The 18,352-nt window shown below is 37.8% G+C and overlaps 1 protein-coding gene across 1 annotated transcript in view; it reads left to right on the top strand.

Moving 5' to 3' along the window:
• Positions 1-211: 211 nt before the first annotated feature.
• RFC1 (replication factor C subunit 1) overlaps positions 212-18,352 on the top strand; it is a 33,142-nt gene continuing 15,001 nt past the window's right edge. Inside the window, exons 1-6 of the mRNA XM_027642686.1 lie at positions 212-605; positions 5,775-5,903; positions 7,612-7,687; positions 8,652-8,771; positions 17,183-17,415; positions 18,115-18,189. Coding sequence (XP_027498487.1) covers positions 603-605; positions 5,775-5,903; positions 7,612-7,687; positions 8,652-8,771; positions 17,183-17,415; positions 18,115-18,189 — 636 coding nt within the window. The 5' untranslated portion in view covers positions 212-602. The remainder of the gene's footprint in view (positions 606-5,774; positions 5,904-7,611; positions 7,688-8,651; positions 8,772-17,182; positions 17,416-18,114; positions 18,190-18,352) is intronic.

Here is an 18,352-nt window from a genome sequence, read left to right as displayed (position 1 = left end):
TGGGTGTGCTCCCGGCACAACCAGGACGGAAGGGACCATCTCACGTTTATGACAAAGAAATGCCTTGCTCTGCTGCGCCGATCCAGGCCTGGCTGGTGGCGCCTGCACCGCTGTTATTAGCTGTACGCCTTTTTGGATGCTTCGTTTGCCTCAATCCCCTAAAAAGAGCCGAATCTCATGGAGGCCTGGCTCTGCTTTCTTGTATGTTTTTAACCAGCCGTTCGGACTGTCAGCTCTCCGGCTCTACCGGAGGGGACCAAGGACAGGCCATTCCCCGCGGCCCGCATTCTGAGGGGAGCTCCCGTTCCTGCCGGGCCAGGCCCGAAGCTGCGGGAGCGGTTAAACCCCCGCCGCAGGCACGAGCCGCTGGGGCCCGCACGGAAGACGGAGAGGGGGGAAGTGCCGAGGGCAGGCCGGCAGGGCAGGCAGGGGGCTCCCGCGGGGACACGGGGAGGGACCGGCCCCGACCCGGGGCTGCCCCCGTGTCCGCCCCGCCCGTCGCGGCCGTGACGGCAGCGCCAGGCGCCGGGCGGCGGGAGTTGGCGCGAAGGCGGGAGCATGGAGCCGGGAGCGTCCCGCTAGGCACGGGCACCGCCGCCAGCATGGTGAGGGGCTGCCCGCGGGTGTCCCCGCCGCGGGGCTCTGCGTGGGCAGGGGGCGTCGCGCAGGGCCCGGGCGGCGGCGGGTCCGGGTCCGGGGGGCGGCGGCGGGGCCGACGGGGCCCGGCGCGGGCTGAGCGAGCCCCGCGGGCGGCGGAGCGGCCGCGGAGCAGAGATCGCCCCGCCGCGCTCCCGCCCGCAGCGACCGAGCCCCGGCCCCCGCGTGGTGCCATGGAGCCCCTGGCCGAGGAAATGCCCTTGGCCGAAGCGGGAAGCGGCTGAGCCTCTCCAGCTCATCGAATTAGGGGAATTAGGCGTGGACCGCGGGCTCGACTGGGAAGGAATGCGGACGAGCTAACCTCTCCAAACGCGGTCTGCCGGAGTGTTAACTCTGCTTTTAGTTCCAGCAGGGGCACACGCGAGGGCGTTTCTTCTGCCGAGCTGGAGGGCGCGCAGTATTTGCAGAAAAACAGTTCGAGTGGGGAGAAAAGAACTTTAAAAGTTTGGAAGTAGGCAGTTGTTTATAAATAAGGATGCAACCCTCATTAGGCTGTAAAGAGTTTGTAAATATAAACATATACGTGTTTTCGTGCTTTCCAAAGTGCTGCTCCCTTAAGCAGCCACTATAAGATGGTAGCCCCTCTTCATCTCTGGCTCAGATAAGTTTTCTTCTGCTCAAATGGAGCCTCTCTGCACACTTTTTACTGGTTTAACTACAGATGCCATTCAAAGCCAGTTAGTGTTCAGCTTTGATTTTGGACTCCAAAGGGTTTGCGCATGTTTATAGCTTAAACCTGCTGCTCTGCAATGATGGGTGATACAGTCTGAGTCTTCTACAGTAGTGACAGAGGTCTGCCAGCACTTAGACTCCTGAAACTAGTAATGTGTGATATTTTCATAGTTTGTTAGGGCTGGCCGATGGCTTTAAATATATGTATGAGGACAAATCTGCTTCTCCTGTTTCTTTGCTAACACCTTTTTAGAAAACTGATCTTAATAGAAGACTTGCTTCCTCCTTTCCCACCTTTGCGGGACAAAGGCTTTCTCCCTCTATGTCATCTTCTGAATCCACACATCTTGCAATGTCTGGCACTTTTCTAGAAAGGAGGAAGACAATAATAATTTTGAGGACAGTATGAGTTGCCTCAGCCCATTCCCTTTTCAGTCCTGAAGCAAGGAGGCTGTACAACCATCACTGCTGCAGCTGCAGAGGCAAAAATGCAGCGGTGTTAGTAATGGTGTGGCCTGTGCCGCTTGTGCAGCAACAGCACAAGTGTATTGCAATTCAGTGTTACACCCTTGCAAACTGTTTTCGTGTATTGCCAAATGTAAGTAGGCCCTGTCAGATTGGTTCTGCAGCATCTTCTCAGCTGTGCTGAACCGATGTGTGTAGAGTTACACAATGAACTGATTTGTCTCAGAAGGGATTTATTTTTTCACCCAGATTAGTGGCCTGACCCAGTTTCCAAGCAGAGCACTGTACTGGTACACCTGATGGAATGAGTGGCTGGGAGTAGGGGCTGCTTGAGTTTTCTCTAGCTGAGAGGGACACTCATAGGGCTGGAGCTGGAGCATCAGCTGTTCTGTACTTAGACCTGTGACACTGGTTGAAAAATGTCGTACAGAACCTGTGCTGCAGTTGCCCCACTATCAGTAAATATTAATTAAGTATAGTTACCCAAGCAAGTATTACTGGTTTCATTGAAGTGATACTATAAATTTGATTTCAGTTACTGCAATTGTTCTGGAAGCACCAAATGTCACAGGTGATGTTGGGGCAAAACTTGTGCTGAAATAGACAGGCTATAAATAAATATGATTCTTTTGATGAGGGCCCTCATGGATGCTCTGAATACCTGGAATGAGGTGCATATACTTTCTATTGCAGTCATTGAGCTAGGTTGCTGAAATTCAGTGTTCTGTCTTGTATTTTGAGGTGCAGCGTGAATTATATGATGTTATTTTGGAAAATATTATGCCTTATTGAACACTAGCCTTTTAAAAACACTGTCTTTGAAGTAACCAGTCTTTGTACCACCGAACAAATAGGTTTCAATTTCTGCTTGTGTTACTCTCCTCAGTAAAACAGACAGATACAAATCTTTCAAAAGAAAACATGCAACCTGATGTGATGAATTTCTGTGGTCTCCTGTTATTGCATAAGATGGAGGATTTGAAGCAGTATTCAGAACTGGCAAGGACTAGATGGCACAGCCATTACTGAGGTCATACAACTGCTAAAAGCTAAGCAGGAACCAGCTTTTTATGCTGTTCAGATGCTGTGCATCAGTTACGCCCCTAACTAAGCAAGAGTGATCAGAAAGCCTTAGTTACACCTCCTACCGGGGTGGAACAGCTCAAAATTACATGTCTTGTTGCTGCTGCTGAAGCACATCTGGGGAGACACACCAATGTAGTCTTGCCCTTAAATTTTAGTGTTACGGGCAGGGGGACCACCTGGAACAACCATGCTGGTGGGTTTTTCCAGGATACTCAAGGCACACTGCTGTGGTTTTTGGGGCAATATCCTGGAAGAAAACTTGATGGTTCCATTGATGCCTTTTCAGATGCAAATCAGATGCCTTTTCTGATTTGAATGAGCATAGACAAAAGCTAAACACACACAGTTTTTCTACCAGGTGATCTCATATATATGCATGGCATTATAAACCACTGAGAGGGTCAGTCAGAGAATGTTAAATAAATAAACAAACCCAGAACTGAAGCAAGTGATCCTATCTGGGATCTAAGTCTATATGATAGACACTTACATTGCTTCATTTCTGCAGTTAGTTATGCAATGAGTTAATAATTTATCTGGCATCTCTTAATAAATGGCATGAAAAATCTCATGATTCTTGGATAAAAGTGTCACTGAAGGGTAACTTTATTGTTGCAGTGTGGCATACTTTTCTCCCAAGCAATTCTGTATTCACTGTCTGTTATGTCAGCAGTGGTTAACAAGGTTACCTTTTCTTCTAAAGAGCAGGATAGCTGAAGAAGATTGGTGAATTTATAACTCTGAAGTTTGAAGAAGACTGTGCATAGGTGTCAGTTTTCCTTTGTATCTTGAGGCTGTGTAGTTTATGAAGTCTGTATTTCATAAACCTTGTGTAAGTCTATTAAAAAATTCTAATATTATTGCATCTTCTCACAACACCAAAAGGTTCTGCAAATCTTCTACCACAGTTATGTGCATTTTAAAAGAAAAACTGATTCCAGAACTGGAATCCAAAACTCAAGATGAAGATAGAGGAAAAAGAATGATAAATAAATCTTGCTAAAAAGCCTCTGTAGAAGTCTACCAATAGACTTCAGAAGTAAATTAAACCAGACAGGTGGTGTTAAGTTGGGCTATCCAATGTAACACGTATTTCCTGCTACCACTTGTAAAGTGTGTAAGCTTGAAGACTCTGATTTTGGGATGTATTCATGTTTCCTCACAACAATTTCCAGAAAGCACAGAGGTTGGTAGAGGTTTGTAAGTTTGCAGAGCAGCTCACTTGCTATTTGACAGTTTTTAGTTAAAGCAACAGAAGGAGTAGAGCCTTATTGTTGATCTAAAATTAATTCTCCAAATATTTTAAGCTTTAAAGTAACAACTATTAAAAAAACCCCAAAACTTTGAAGTCACTTTATTTTGCAGGGTTGTAGTAAGTATTTAAATTATTTTACTATGTAGAAGTTCTAATGAGGCTTGTTTTTCTCTTGCCTGTTATCTTAAGCCTAAAAAGAAGTCAGTAATAATGAGTATAATTGAGTGATCAAGTCCACGAATCCACTTGGAGACTTTTTAAACAGATGCTCTCTTCAAACTTGTTAGCTAAAGGTATCGATGGGCAGAATTTCAGAGTTTATATGGTAATGCATTTATGTTGTAGGAGTACATGTAAAATAGTAGAGTGTTGAAAATCTATGCATGAATTCCATAATGGAAATGTGTGAAGTCACACTTAAGGAAGAATGCTTTCCAGTCTACCGTTGTCTGCTTGCTGAATCTATGTTAATATATGCAGCTATAACACAAAGAGCCTCAATTTTTACAGGAAATAACATTTCTGATTCTAGAAAATTGTTTTAAGCTGAGTATGCTAAACGAATCTATACATGTCCCATATTTTGTGCATGCTTTCAAATTACATGTTCCATTGATTTTAAGCCCTAAATCCAAACTGCCAGGGAGCTGACTGGTAAGAGAAAAGGAGCCTGAAAGACCCCTTATTATCAATCAGACTTGATGCAGATTTCTTAAGAATGTATTACTTTACTTGTGGTTACTTATGATAATAACAAGTTAGCAGATGAACTCCATGATGGGGAATAGCTCTCAGCTGGGTACAATGTAGGCCTGAGCCACATCCTTTACCTTCTCTATATTATTTAGGCCATATGAGGCACTTTCTGTCTCTAAAATGGCTGCTAACACTGGAGGTAGTGATACCAACCAGGTACCTGTTTTCTCACTTTCTTTTTAATAAACCTGAACCAGTGGGCTTTTTTTGACAGAAGTCGGATTTGGTTTTGTTTATACAATAGTGTGTTTCTAAAGTTGAAGCTTCAGCTGTTGATTTTACACACTTAGAAAGCTTGTTATGTCTATTGTGGTCAGGTACTAAAATAAGGTTACAAAATAGACCTTTTGGAAGTCTTGGTATGAAATTGTTTCTCTATTTAAATGTTGCCTCTTTTTAGCTGACTAATTTTTTAGTGAGATGCAAGTTACTATCTTAAATTTATGAGAAGATGGAGAATGCAGTATGTCCCACTATTAAACTGTCTTTTTACATTTGACACTACTTCATAGCTGTGTTGATCATTTTAACTGTAGAAGTACTTCGGTCTAGGTTCGTGGTAACTAATTGGAAAAAAAAAAGACTTAAGCATCTATCTTAAGTCATTGTATTTCATTGCTAGTGGAAGTTTGTCTTGCAATGTGTATTGGTGAAGGTGACTAAGTAAGAAATAAATTTTTTCATGATTCGAAGACGAGAAAGGTGATGTGGGTGTCTGAGCAGCTACGTTTAACTAGCTGGGCTTTGTTTTCTGAATCATAAACAGAATTTCAAAATCAATATGTATTGTAATGGAGCTGCTGAGAAAGTAATTTCAGTGCATTGCTGTTTTATAGTGCGATGAGCTATGTATTTAAAAATTTATTGTTTTCCCTTTTGGTAGGATATCCGGAAATTCTTTGGTGTTGTACCTCCTGGAAAGCGACAACAATGTGAGACTGTGACAAAGAGTGAAAAAATTAAAAATGGTGAAGGACCCTCAAGTGGGAAGAAAAGGGAAAAGGAGACTAAGGTTAGTTTTGCTTTTCTTGTTTATGAAGTGTTTGGTTTCTCTGATACAGGATTGTTTGTGTATCTAGCATTTCTTAAAGTTATAATTCTCATATACTAAAATAACAGATAATATGTCAGTTGTTTTTATAGGCATGGGAAGGAACTACCACTTAATATTAACTTCTAGCAGTAAAACTTTGTAGGTGGTGAAGAAAGCTGCTAATTTAAAAAATTTGGTTTGTAGGGCAAAGGCAGGTAGAAGTTGTTATGATTAGGTGCTAGTGTAGGAACAGTTTGATGTATTTGAAGTTATTTTAATTATTGGCCACAGTTCTCTAAGTAGCTCTGCTTACTTAATCTTTAGTTTAATTAAAGTTGAAGCTTATGCTCAGTATATGTAGGCATATCACAAAGGGGCCATGCTTCCAAGTGAGGTAAAAGTCTGTGGTGGAGGTGCCTTCGGACCAGTTTTTTTAACCAGATGTTCTAACACCTGTGGGGAAAACGTTAATATTGTTTGTCTTCATTGGGATCTCTTCTGTAAACCTATTGCAAAGACCAAATTCTTTAAAATGATAGGTTAAAACCAGACTGGGTTCTGGTGTCAGGCTACTTCGTGTGTTCATCATTCGAGCTGTATAAAAAAGAAAGCAGTGGCTAAAGATAGCTCTAAAATGACTTGCAAAAGGAAGGATTTCTAATAGGATGGAATGTTTAATGTGAAGCATAACAGTGTGGAAGTAAGATGTTACTTAAAAAATATTCTGACTGTGTATTTTAGTTGTTTCAATGTGAAAATAAAGGACCATTAAGTGGAGCTGAAAGACATAGCAGTTATCTTCTGTGATCTGTTATTTCTACTGTGCAATTCTCCAATTATATCAGGGATTTAGCAGATTTCAGATTAGGACTTAATGTAGATGATAAAATGAGTTACTCTAAAAATACAATTCTAGATAAATAAAAGCATTTATAGCTGCACGTGATTACAAAACAAGCATAGTTGGTAGTTTGTTAGACTGAGGAAACTTTATACCTGTGCAGATTGTGATTTTTCTAAATATCTAAAACTAGCAATGTTTAAAAAAATAAAAAAATTCTTTGAGACAATTCAGTTCTCTCTGGTGCCACCTGGGACATGTTTGTCAGGTGTGAGCACTGGTGCAATCCCTGGTGGTGGCTGCACTGCTCAAGGGGTGAGAGAGAGCCTGCAACAACAAGGACTCTGACTTGGAAATCAGTGTAGCTTCAAATGTTGTGCATGATTTTTTCTTTTTTTCCATTGGGTATATTGTTCTCTGAGGTTGTGTCCAGTTCTGGTGGTTACAATGAAGCCACATCCAGTGTGGAAACAAAAGTGAAAGTAACTTACTGGCCTGTCCCACCTCTGTTTTGCATGGGACCATTTCTTTTTTTGGATTAACAATTGGAAGTGCTCAAAAATCTGTTTTTGATTAACTTTAATTAGCATTAAATAGAATATTTATTTTAAACATCTGTAGTTTGCTTGGAGCATGTTTAGCTTTATTGCTGCAGTTTCTTCCTCATTTCCTCTGCCCTGCACCCGTACTACTCCCACCCATGAGTTAGCAGAAAACTTTGTAACTGTAATACTGGAAAATAAATAATTTGTTAGAATTTATTTGAAACTCATAAATTTCATTGTGTAACTGAGTAAAAGCTGGAAGGAACTGTTTATTGATGAACTGATGGACTGTTACTCTTAGGTGAACAATTCACCCAGTGAAGATGATTCCAAACAAAAGCGTACGAAAAAGAAGAGGAGAGTAATCTATGATTCAGGTAGTGTTCACAGTTGTTTCTGAATGTTCCTTTGTATCCCTTGCATCAGCATTCAAGGTTGATCAGGTAAATGGTACATCTGAAAGTTTTTGTGTTGTTTTTTTTATTACTATGGAATAGATGCAATTAAAAACATTTTTCACAGTAAATGTTGATGGATAAATATGTTTGATAAATATGAGTGCAGTGTATGTCATGCATGTAATATACAATGCAAAATAACTTTTAAGAAAATACCTGTTAAAAAGACCAAAATCCAACCCACACACAAAAAAAACCCACAAAAAAAAGAAATTCAGATAGTAAATTTTATTGAAACTTTGTAACTTTTTTTTTTGCTATGAAATTGTATATACATTCTGGAGAGTTTTAGGTTTTCTTTTAAAGATAAATAACATCCTACACTGAGTACAGGAGGCTGATTATATTCTATAATTTTACATTTTTGTGGGTTGCATGAATATAATATGGAAGATTGTTTTAAAAGCAAACTTGTGTGTCTTTCTCTACTAAAAAAATCTAGTAAATATGCATTTCATAGTTACAAATTTACAGTAAATTACAGTTTCAAGGAACACACCAGTATAATATAGTATTTTTTGTGGGTTTGGATTTTGGGGTTTTTTTTTGGTTTTGTTTTGAAATAAACTGCTGTGGTACCCTTGACTGTTGCATTCCTTTTCAGAGAGGTTTTTATATAGCTGTTCTTGGAATAAATAACAACATATTTCTTGTTATGTAAACAAAAAACACTTGTCAAGACAGAGTTCTGACCAAATTTGCATTGTCACTTATGTGATGGATGAAAAACGAAGCTATGCTCTGACATACAGTAGGAATATGGAATCTCTTTCTCGCTCAGTTGAATATATGTGAACACATGTTAACTGTTATGTGATCTGTTACTTAAAGCCTGTGTGTGTATGTGGAGGAAATCTACATTTATGTTGTGGTCAAAATACAGATTCAGAAGAGGAGGTGCAGTCAGTGAAAAAATCCAAGAAGACACCTGAGAAAAAAGCAGCTACTTCAAAACTTGGTAAAGTTCTGAAGCGGGATCCTGTTGTTTATATTTCAGAGACAGGTAATGGAAGACATGTTTCATTATGTGTTCAGCTGTAGTGGGGCTGATTATGTTACTGGTGGGATGGATTGTTTGACTGATATACTCTTAAATTTGATCATGAAACCTAATATTGAGGAAGACAAATTATATTCTCCTTAAACAACCAAAAGCACTTCAGACGTTTAGCTTCAAGTACTGTAAAGTCAGGGTAAAACTGAGGTGATGTTGGATAGTGGCTTAGGTTGATTTAAATAGGCATATAATGTAATGAGATAATGCTTCCTTGCTTAAGACAATTCCACAGATTTAGGGAAAGAAGGAAGAATTTTTAATATAGTTAAACTGCTCACTAGCACACCATAAATAGGTTTGAAAACATGGATTTTTATTTTACTTGGTTTATTATGCAATTTGAAGTTGTGTAATCAAGTTTTTCTGTTTCCATGGGAACACTAGTCAAGGTTATTAGTGAAATCCCTGAAAACCACAGGCTCAAGGTTACTTCTTATCAAAAGTCTTAAGTATACCCAGGGTTGACTTAATAGTGTATTTTAAAACAATGCCTTTATAACCTTGAGACTTAATGTTTGAATTTTGTTTATATATCATCTGTATAAATTGCTTCTTCAGCTTAATGGAGCTGTCAAGCTGAGTGTGTTTAAGTGGTATTGATACAGCTATTGTTTGAGATAAATATGCTTTTGAAGAAGAGTAATACAGAAATGTAGACAGGAAAGATCCTGATGAAATTTGTAGGGATTTGTTCTTTTCTTATTTTCGCTGTTATGGAGCCGAAAACTTATATCAAGAATGTGCTGCTTGGACTTGGATCAAAAGTCAGAATCTCATTCTCAAGGGCTCTGTCCATGGCAATATGTTTGAAAGAGCCCTTTGGCATCAAGTAGACAGTAGAAGTTTGGTAGTTAATTGCTTCCACCTACTTTTCAGTTTAATTTCAAACTTTCTTCCTGTTATTGCTTGAATTTCTTTCACTTCTTCTGAATAACTGTGGGGGATACACCTTTCTTGAAAAGTGTTGGCAAAGTAACTTTTTGGTTTGTATAAGAATGGACTTATACAAGGGTTACTGCATTGCTTTGTTTTTTATTAGCTTGTGAACAAGCTGATTTTTTTAAAAGGCAAAAGAACAAAGCAAGAACTGTTACTCTTTGCAATTCTATAATAACTACTTTTGTTTTTATTAAAACAAATTGAATCTAAGTAAGTATTTAGTTTAATGGTGGCCAAAGATAAAAGGAAGTTATTCTATTAGGTAAGAAGGGGAAAAAAATGAGCCTTTTATTGTTGATACTGCAGTGTTACAGGATTGGGAAAAATCCAAGTGTTCATTGTACTTGTCAAAGTAACACTTTGACTGTTTAAAGAAGTATGGAACCTTGAGCTTTGTTTGTAGAAGATGACCTGCTATTGTGATTTGTTGAACCTCACCTGGTTTCATCACAGGTGGTTATTTGGCAGGAATTGTGACCTTGTTTGTAATCTTTCATATACATCACGTAGAGGTAATTAGGTAGCAATGGCCTTGATTGCTTGGATATTGGAAAATAAACTTTTTTAAAACAAGAAAAGCCTTGTTCTAGTGGTAGGCTGAGTTATTTATAAAGGTAGAAAAACTGAAGTCGTAGGAACTGAGGAGGTCTGTAGGTTACTGGAAAGCTATTAGTTGAGAACTTAGAAGACAGGACAAAAGAATAGCTTGTGAATGTGCTTGCTGAATACATACTCTTTAATGTAGAGAATATTGGGATGGGGAAATAAACAAACAAACCAATCCCAAAAATCTCAGAAAAAACTATTAGTGAAGTGCTAGTACTGCTGGCAAAATAAAAATAGTTCCCACATCCAAACACTGGTTCAAATGAGCACCAGGTTGTCAGTGAATAACCATGTCTTAACTGAAAGGTTTCATGGGGGAATAAAATATTGTCCCTGCCGCTCCCTGGGCAATACTTGCGTTGTACATACTTATGGGAAATGCATGAAGAGAATAAATAGTACTCAACATACCAGCTTTCCTCAAAAGTGTTTAGTGAAAGGTCAGTTGAAAATACGTGGTTGAACCTTAAGGGAGTTTTACTTGAAATGTACTTTAGGAATGAGTAGGTTCTGACAGAAACCTGCAGAAGAAGCAGGGAGTAGTGTTGCAGAGGACAATGTAAAAGGTTTTAGGAGTGAGCCCCATTAAAATTAATTTGGTTAAGCTTAGTAATACCAATAGTACAACATAAGGGTCATATAATGGTAAATGTGCTGTTGTCTTAAGTGGTGAGATGAGTGTTATATAAATATAGTAAATGTATGATATTCACCTGAAGAGGTGAATAAATATAAACCAGAGATGTGGTTAAAGTAAAATATAATCTTATTCTTTAAGAAGTGGTCTTTTTTTTCCCTCTGCCCAAACTAGGATAACAGCAATGTTGAGAAATAAATGTGGTAATTTTGACTAAAAAAGTTAATAGGATTCACTTATCAGAAGACAGTGATAGAATGACTTGTCAGCCTGTATCTCAAACATGGCAGAACATGAAATAAGTTCATTTCAGTTTAGTCTCTGTAGCAGCTCTTCAAGCTGTAGCTGTAGCTCAAGATGTTGCTGCTTTCCTCTACCTGTTCCTATTCTCTTTGCTGGAGATATTTTTTTCTCCCTTTTAGATCTTCTTATTGAGCTGCTAGAGTAACTAGTCTTGACATAGTTATTTCGTTGGATTAGTCTAAAATGTAAAAGAAGATTTTCGTGTTTGGATTTTTTTTCTATACTGGTTGATTTTGTTTGGAACAGAGCATTGTGTCCTTTGTGGCTCCGTAAGCTGAGCTGCCTGAGCTGCAGCTGGAAAAAAAGGAGCACATTTATACTTGCCTGGATTGCTTTAAGTTACTTTTTTTTCCTGTTTTGTAATTATTCATTGGGCATTGCTGAATATTCCTGCCATGCGGGTAACTTTAGGCAACTAAATCAGAACATGAAATTTCATTGCATGGTGGGGATTCAGGTCTGCTTATGTGAACTGATAAAGCTACTATTATAGAAAAGTGACCAGCTCAAGTGAATGGAACTCTCAATAATAAACTGGAATAAGTTAATGGACTGATAATTTCTAGTTGCTTGCCGAGCCGTTTCTATGGCAAGTGCAAGTATTTCCTTTGGAAGGAGTTGCTATAATTGATGGCTTTTCAGATTGAGATTACTTACTGCAGTTTAAATATATTCAGCCTTCTCATTTTAATGCTCTCAAAACTAAGTATACAGACTTGACTAAGACTTTAGTTTGGTGTATACTTGACAAAGGGTATCAAAGTCTATGCAGTTTGGCACTCAAGTGTATAATTACAGTTAGACGTGGCAGTTACTTCATTTTAGTGTTTTATCCCTAAATCTTTTCCCCTCAAAGTGAAAAATATGGCAGGGGCAACTTTATGAAGTTACCTTTGATAATTGAAAAATCCAAATGTAAATTAATTTCAGGGGACTAAAACTGAAATGATTTAGATAAGTTTTATATTTTTATAACAGCACAGAACCTTGACTTGTCAATATAGGCCAGGTGCTAACAAGTGTGGTTTAAAGTGCATGTTTGTAGTACATCTAAAATCAATTAGCTTTTTGAGAAATAGCATGAAAAATCTAAAATGAAATAATGATACAATCTAAATTTTTAAATGTAGGTTGCAACGACTGGTTTTTTTAAAGGAGAAGGAAGAGAGAAAAAATACTTTTTGCTAGTCACAAATAGCATCTGTTCTTTGGAAAGAGTTACAGGGATTGACTTTGAATAGACTTGCTGGCTTTTTTGAGAAGTGGTGGTTATCTTAAAGATAATGTTCTTAAAGACTTCTAGCAAAAGATAAGTACAAAACTCAGTCCTTCCCAGTGCTGGGACTCTTGAGTACTGACCAATGCATATGTAAAGTAATTTAAACCCAAGTCTACAACTACAGACAAACACTATTTTCTCCACTCTCAGCTTTAACTTGGACAGCAATACCTATTGCTGTAGGTTGCAAGTTCTTTAGGACAGGAACTGTTTAAATACTTGTGCAGATGTGGTGCTACTGAAGCTGAACAATGTCCAGAATATTGCCATTTTATTCAAACTACATTCAAGTAATGTAGATTTAATGACTTTTGGATAGGATATAGTCCTTTACCTCCACATAGAAATCCTTATGTAGTAGTCTACAAATGCTGATTCAACATATGTTTATCATAATAAGTACAAATTATTTGTAAACTGTAGATGCCCTGTGTATATTTGGAGTTGGTTTTATGACATCATAGTAAGAGGCTGTCTCTGCCTTAAATTTTATGTCCTAAACAGAATAGGAACCCAGGAATTATATTCTCTAGTGATGAGGAACTCAACAATACAGAAATAACAAGTGAAGATTAATTAAATACATTGTTCTGAAGGCCCTCCAAGAATCTGTCCTGTGCTGCTTATTGTCATTGTCCCTACCTGCAATAGATTGCTCCCTTTTTAGATTGGCTGAGGTAATTCCTGAAACCAAGACTTTTGAAAGGATCTGAATTTAAACAAAGTTTAAAAGAACCTAAGTAATTTTGATTGAGATCAATTAGAGAGCAACCACAGGTTACTCAGTAATCAGCAGATGAATCTCTTTTGAGAAAGGGTGAGGATAGGAAAGAGGAATAACAAACAGGTACAGGTGAGCTGCTGCATTGCCTTATGAACCTAACTGTGATACTGTTGGAACATTATATAAAATGAAAGCCAGATGTGCTTTAACGTCATGGAATAGCTCTTAAAACCTCAGGATTTAACAGTTGTTGTTTGTTGCTAAGGAAGCTTGTCCTTGTACATTGTCTGGCCTAATTGGTCCTTGCTTTATGTGTCACCTTAGTGTCCAGAATAATTTAGAGCAATCTCCTAGTCCTCACTGCCTGTGTGTTCCATTAATCACATGATTAGCTTTCTCTGTAACATCTACTTAATTTCCAGAAACCTCAACTAAAATATATTGTCTTGACTTGTGTCTGTAATTCAGAGCTAATCCTGAAAAAAACCGAATGTATGTTCAGGATACTTTTTCGTTGTATAGCACACAAAAAAATGCATCGATGTAAACAGAAGATACTGTTCTCTGAATGTCTTGTTCTGCTACACAAAGCTTTTACAACAGAAAAGTCACCTAGTTGGTGATCAAATTGATTCCTGTTTCTTACTTTGTGGAGTCCATGCCCCTATGTAAGAATGTCTCAGCTGTTCACCTTGCAGTTGGTATAAGCATGCAATTAATCTACAATTTTTGTAAGCTAAAATCTAAATTGCCACTTTTATTTTCCCACAAATCATTGGCTTGCTTTTATGAATGTGAATGCCTCCTTTTCCTTTTACAGGTCATGTGTTGAGAAACACTGACCTGAACAGCTCAGCAGCAATACCAGGACTCTCTTGGTATTTTCAAAGTTGTAAATGAGGTTGCCTTCAGGCTTGTAAGGAAACTGGAAGTGTGCAACTTTGCTGTCCACTTCTGTGGCAGTAGGCATGTGTGAGCAGTTTGTTTCAAGGAAGTGTTAAGGTTTTACTGAAAAAGTTGGTTGTTCTTTAATACTTGAAATAAGAGGAGTGGGGGAGTGCCTGGAGGTCAGATGAATTTGTGATGGACTTACAAATTTTGTGAACTTGGAATGAAACTGTAGCCTGAGAATCTGTCCCCTAAAGCATCTTCTGAAACCCACTTAGTAGAATCAGGGCAGTTTTGTTTCCTAATGACCACTTCTATGTTCTCATTCTCCCTTTATTTATATTTATAGTTGACAGTTCATAAATGCTGTGAGTCTCTTGTCCTTATTCAGCCACTGCTTCCAGTCAATGAATGCACCTAATCCTGCCATTTCTAGGAAGGACATAATTAAAACAAAGCCCTTATTATTGATAATATGTATACTGGCTTCATAAATTGCTCGAGTCCATATACTTTTTTGATTAAAATCTAATTATATTTACTCTGCTTCTTTGTACTTGAGAGAAAGCAATATCCTGTTGGGTTTTGTTATTGTTTAAATGATTACAAGTGAATAATGAAAAAAAATCAATATTGCATACAGATCTTCTGATAACAGTAATGATGAGGAAAGATTCTCTTCTAGCATAGAACAGTCTTTGGCTTAAGAAAAGCTGGGAGAAAGGGTAAAGAATAGGATTTGTATTGTCTTTTCAGGACAAATAAATGTAATTACATTAACTGCTGATTTCTAGTGACAGGTACATTTTACTACTACAAATGTGTTTTTTTGTTAAACTGAAAAATTTGAAAGAAGCAAAAATATTTCTGAAATTAAGTTTGAGATAAACATTCTCCTATTCAGAATTCAGACTATTATAAATTAGGAACCTAAAGCATCTAGTGTCCAAATCTTCCTGATGTGTTATAGTTTTGTTAAGTTGAGCGAAATGACAGTAAGGGATTTACTGCTGCATGGGGAAAATAAATTTTCTTGAGAATAGTGAAGCTTTTAGCTTTGTAGTAAAACTCACTGCTGTCAGCTGAGGGCTTGGGCTTGAATTTTCTCTTCCATATATTGCTTTGTGAATTGAATTGGCTAAGATGCCACTTTCTTATAGATAAATTTTTATCTTTAGTCATTCTTGATTTAACTGCTGAATCATTTTCCTCCCTTAAAGATGCATCTTTGTTTTATTTTTCGTTCTGAACTTTCTCTCCCAGGAATAGTCAGGATCCTCCTTTGTACTTGTTATATTCTGCCTAGTCAGTATTCAGTAGCAGGAAGTTCCAGCTGATGCTTAAAACATTCTTGTTACTACCATCTGTTGAGAACAGATGAAACAAAAAATAATTGTTCCCCTCCATCTCTGACTAGTATACAACAAAAATAATAGATGGCAGACATATGACATCAGCTAAACTTAGGGAAGTGGTAAGAAAACAAATTTTATAAAAAAAGAAATATGGGGATTTAAATTAGGGATAGCTGGAAAATGAACATGTTTTTGTGGTAATGCTGTCAATTTAAGTTCAGTAATAAAACAGGTGTTTAGAACAATCTGTGTTTATGATATGCTGAGGGGACTGACTAAAACATCTCTATTTTGAGAAAAGTAAAACTAAACTTCAGTTAGGGGCATGCAAATGAGGCTGCCTCTGTTTCTGTTCCTCTCATGTCTTTGCGCTGCTTTATTGCTGTCTAATGTTGATTTTGGGGGTTTTCTCGCTGTTTGCTTGCACACTTTGAGTTGGTAGAAGAATTCACGAAGACCATGCTTTTATCACTAATCAAGAAGTTTGTCCAGTGATGTTTCTCTTTTGTGCTGTAGTGTTAGTCTAGTCATGTGGCAATGATATATGTAGGGGTTTGTATGCTTCAGTGACAGGGTTTCATTTGTATAACTGTCAGTAAGGCTTCGTGGCACAGAACTCTCTGAAGTCCTTGGTAATCTCTTTTGGTTGATTGATTGTCTGGGTGAAGAGTTTGGGTGCAGAATGGCCATCAAACCCTCTTTCTCTTTTCTATTGCTGGGAAAACCATGTCCTGGTTATTATAGAAGAGTCCTAAAAGAAAAGATTTAGGTTTTTGTTTAGTGCTCTGTGGGCTAATTCTTAATGAGACTGTGTGTGCCACCTTTGCTTCTCCTTTTAAATTGAAAAATCTATTTTGTCTTTCTGGCCTCTTGTCTGATTTCTGTGTTATGTGAAATGGCTGCATTTCTTTCAGATGGCTTTGACTGTACTGGAAAGAGAGTGTGGTAAAGTGCAGAGATGTGGAGACTATAGAATAGCTCATAAAATCTCTGACTAAAAGGGAAAAAATAAAAAATGGCTTTGAAGTGTTTCTGCTAAAACATTCATAGGCTATGAGCAGTACTTTAAAAATAACTATTAAGCTTATCCAAGAAACTTTTTTTTGGTAAATAAAACCTTCTGATATTTTACCCTGGTTTATTATGTAAGATTGTACATATCTACAAAGCCTATATTAGCTCCTTTGTTGATGAATACTATAAAGTAATATAATAAATGTATCTTTGTACTTCACATAAAATGTGAAGGAAGAGTTGTGCTGTTCAAATTGACATTGCATTAATTAAAGAGAGAGTTCAAACTTCAGTGACCTAGATCTTCTGTTAATTGTTTTCCCCATTTAAGAAGGGAAGGCATTTTTTGTGAACCACTCTAAATGAGAGGTAATGTCATGAAACTTTATTTCAGTACTGAATCTATTCAGACTTGAGTTAGCTATTAAAGATCATAAATATTATGTGTTATGCAACTCAACCTTTTTTTTTTTTCAAATAACTTCTAAACACCTGTAGCATTTTTTTTAGAATGTGAGTTCTGGTAATCTGCCAAAATAGTGCTCTTGACAGTTCCATTATTAGAACTTAAGTACGATGTACCAGAAGTAATAGAATACTCTTCGTGTTTAGATGAAGAAGATGACTTTGTCAATAAAAGAATTTCCCTGAAACCGAAGGAGAATGGGACATCAGCGGTCGGTTGTCCAGGAACAAATTCCAATAAAAAGGAAGATGTAAAACCACAAGCTAAAAGCAAACCACTCCCTCCAGTGAAACAGACTCCCACCTCTGCACTTGATTACTTTGGGACAAGTAATGTCCAACGATCAGAAAAGAAACTGGTATCCAGTAAAAGGAAAGAGGTAAGTACTGATGATGTTCCTTTAGGCTGCTCGTGTGTCCGAGGGCAGATCAAAGTGGCTTATTTAACACCTGCAAGGAAGCACTTAACTGCCTGTCCTAAAGTTACTTTTTAATGATCACTGGAGTGGAAGTTCAGTTCTGATGATATGTGTGTGCATATCAAGGCCTCAAATACAGGCTTAGAGTAGATTTTCATGTTTCACAAGATAGCACAAAGTCAAAAGCAGTATTTTCTCTGTTGCTTCTTCTCAAGTGACTTTTCTTGAAATTAAGTACTTTTCTGAGATTAGCTTATATTTGAGGGTGGAGGGGAAGGTGACAGAGGAAGGAGGTTATTTTCCCAAGCTTTGTGGCACATACACTCATGGAATAACAAAGCACCAAGTCAAGTATGGAGGAAATTAAAAATTCACTGATATCTTTCAAGTGAGCCAACTGTGATAGCTTCAGAGACGTTCAGTGTTGTTTGTGGAAAGAAGATATTTATATTATAGCATGGTTTTGTTTTGAATAATAAAATCTCTTGAAAATAGCCTTGTTTAATAGAGTTTAAGTTAGAGAGCCAGAAATGAAATGTTGCATGTTTCATTCCTAGTCCTTTTCTAGAAATATACAGAATAAATCTGTACACATTAAATTATTGTAATTGACACAGTAATGGGGGAACTGAACAGTTGTGTTTTTTTTCTTAAAAATAGCCTTCACAAAGCAGAGACAGCACACTAGATGATGAGGCCATTGCTAGGCAACTGCAGCTTGAAGAAGATTCAGAGGTAAAAGCTCTATAAATTTACTTCTCTATGTTAAATTTACTACTCTATGTCAAGAGCAGTTTGTTTAACTTTAAAATTGTTTTTCGCTAAGAAAATAATGATGGACTTTCCAGATATGCTGTAAATAAGTGTAATAAAATTTATCTGTGTACTTAACTTTTGC

The sequence above is a fragment of the Corapipo altera genome, unplaced genomic scaffold, assembly GCF_003945725.1.
Source record: "Corapipo altera isolate COAL_440 unplaced genomic scaffold, ASM394572v1 22, whole genome shotgun sequence".
NCBI lineage: Eukaryota > Metazoa > Chordata > Aves > Passeriformes > Pipridae > Corapipo > Corapipo altera.
This window is presented reverse-complemented; position numbering and strand designations above follow the sequence as displayed.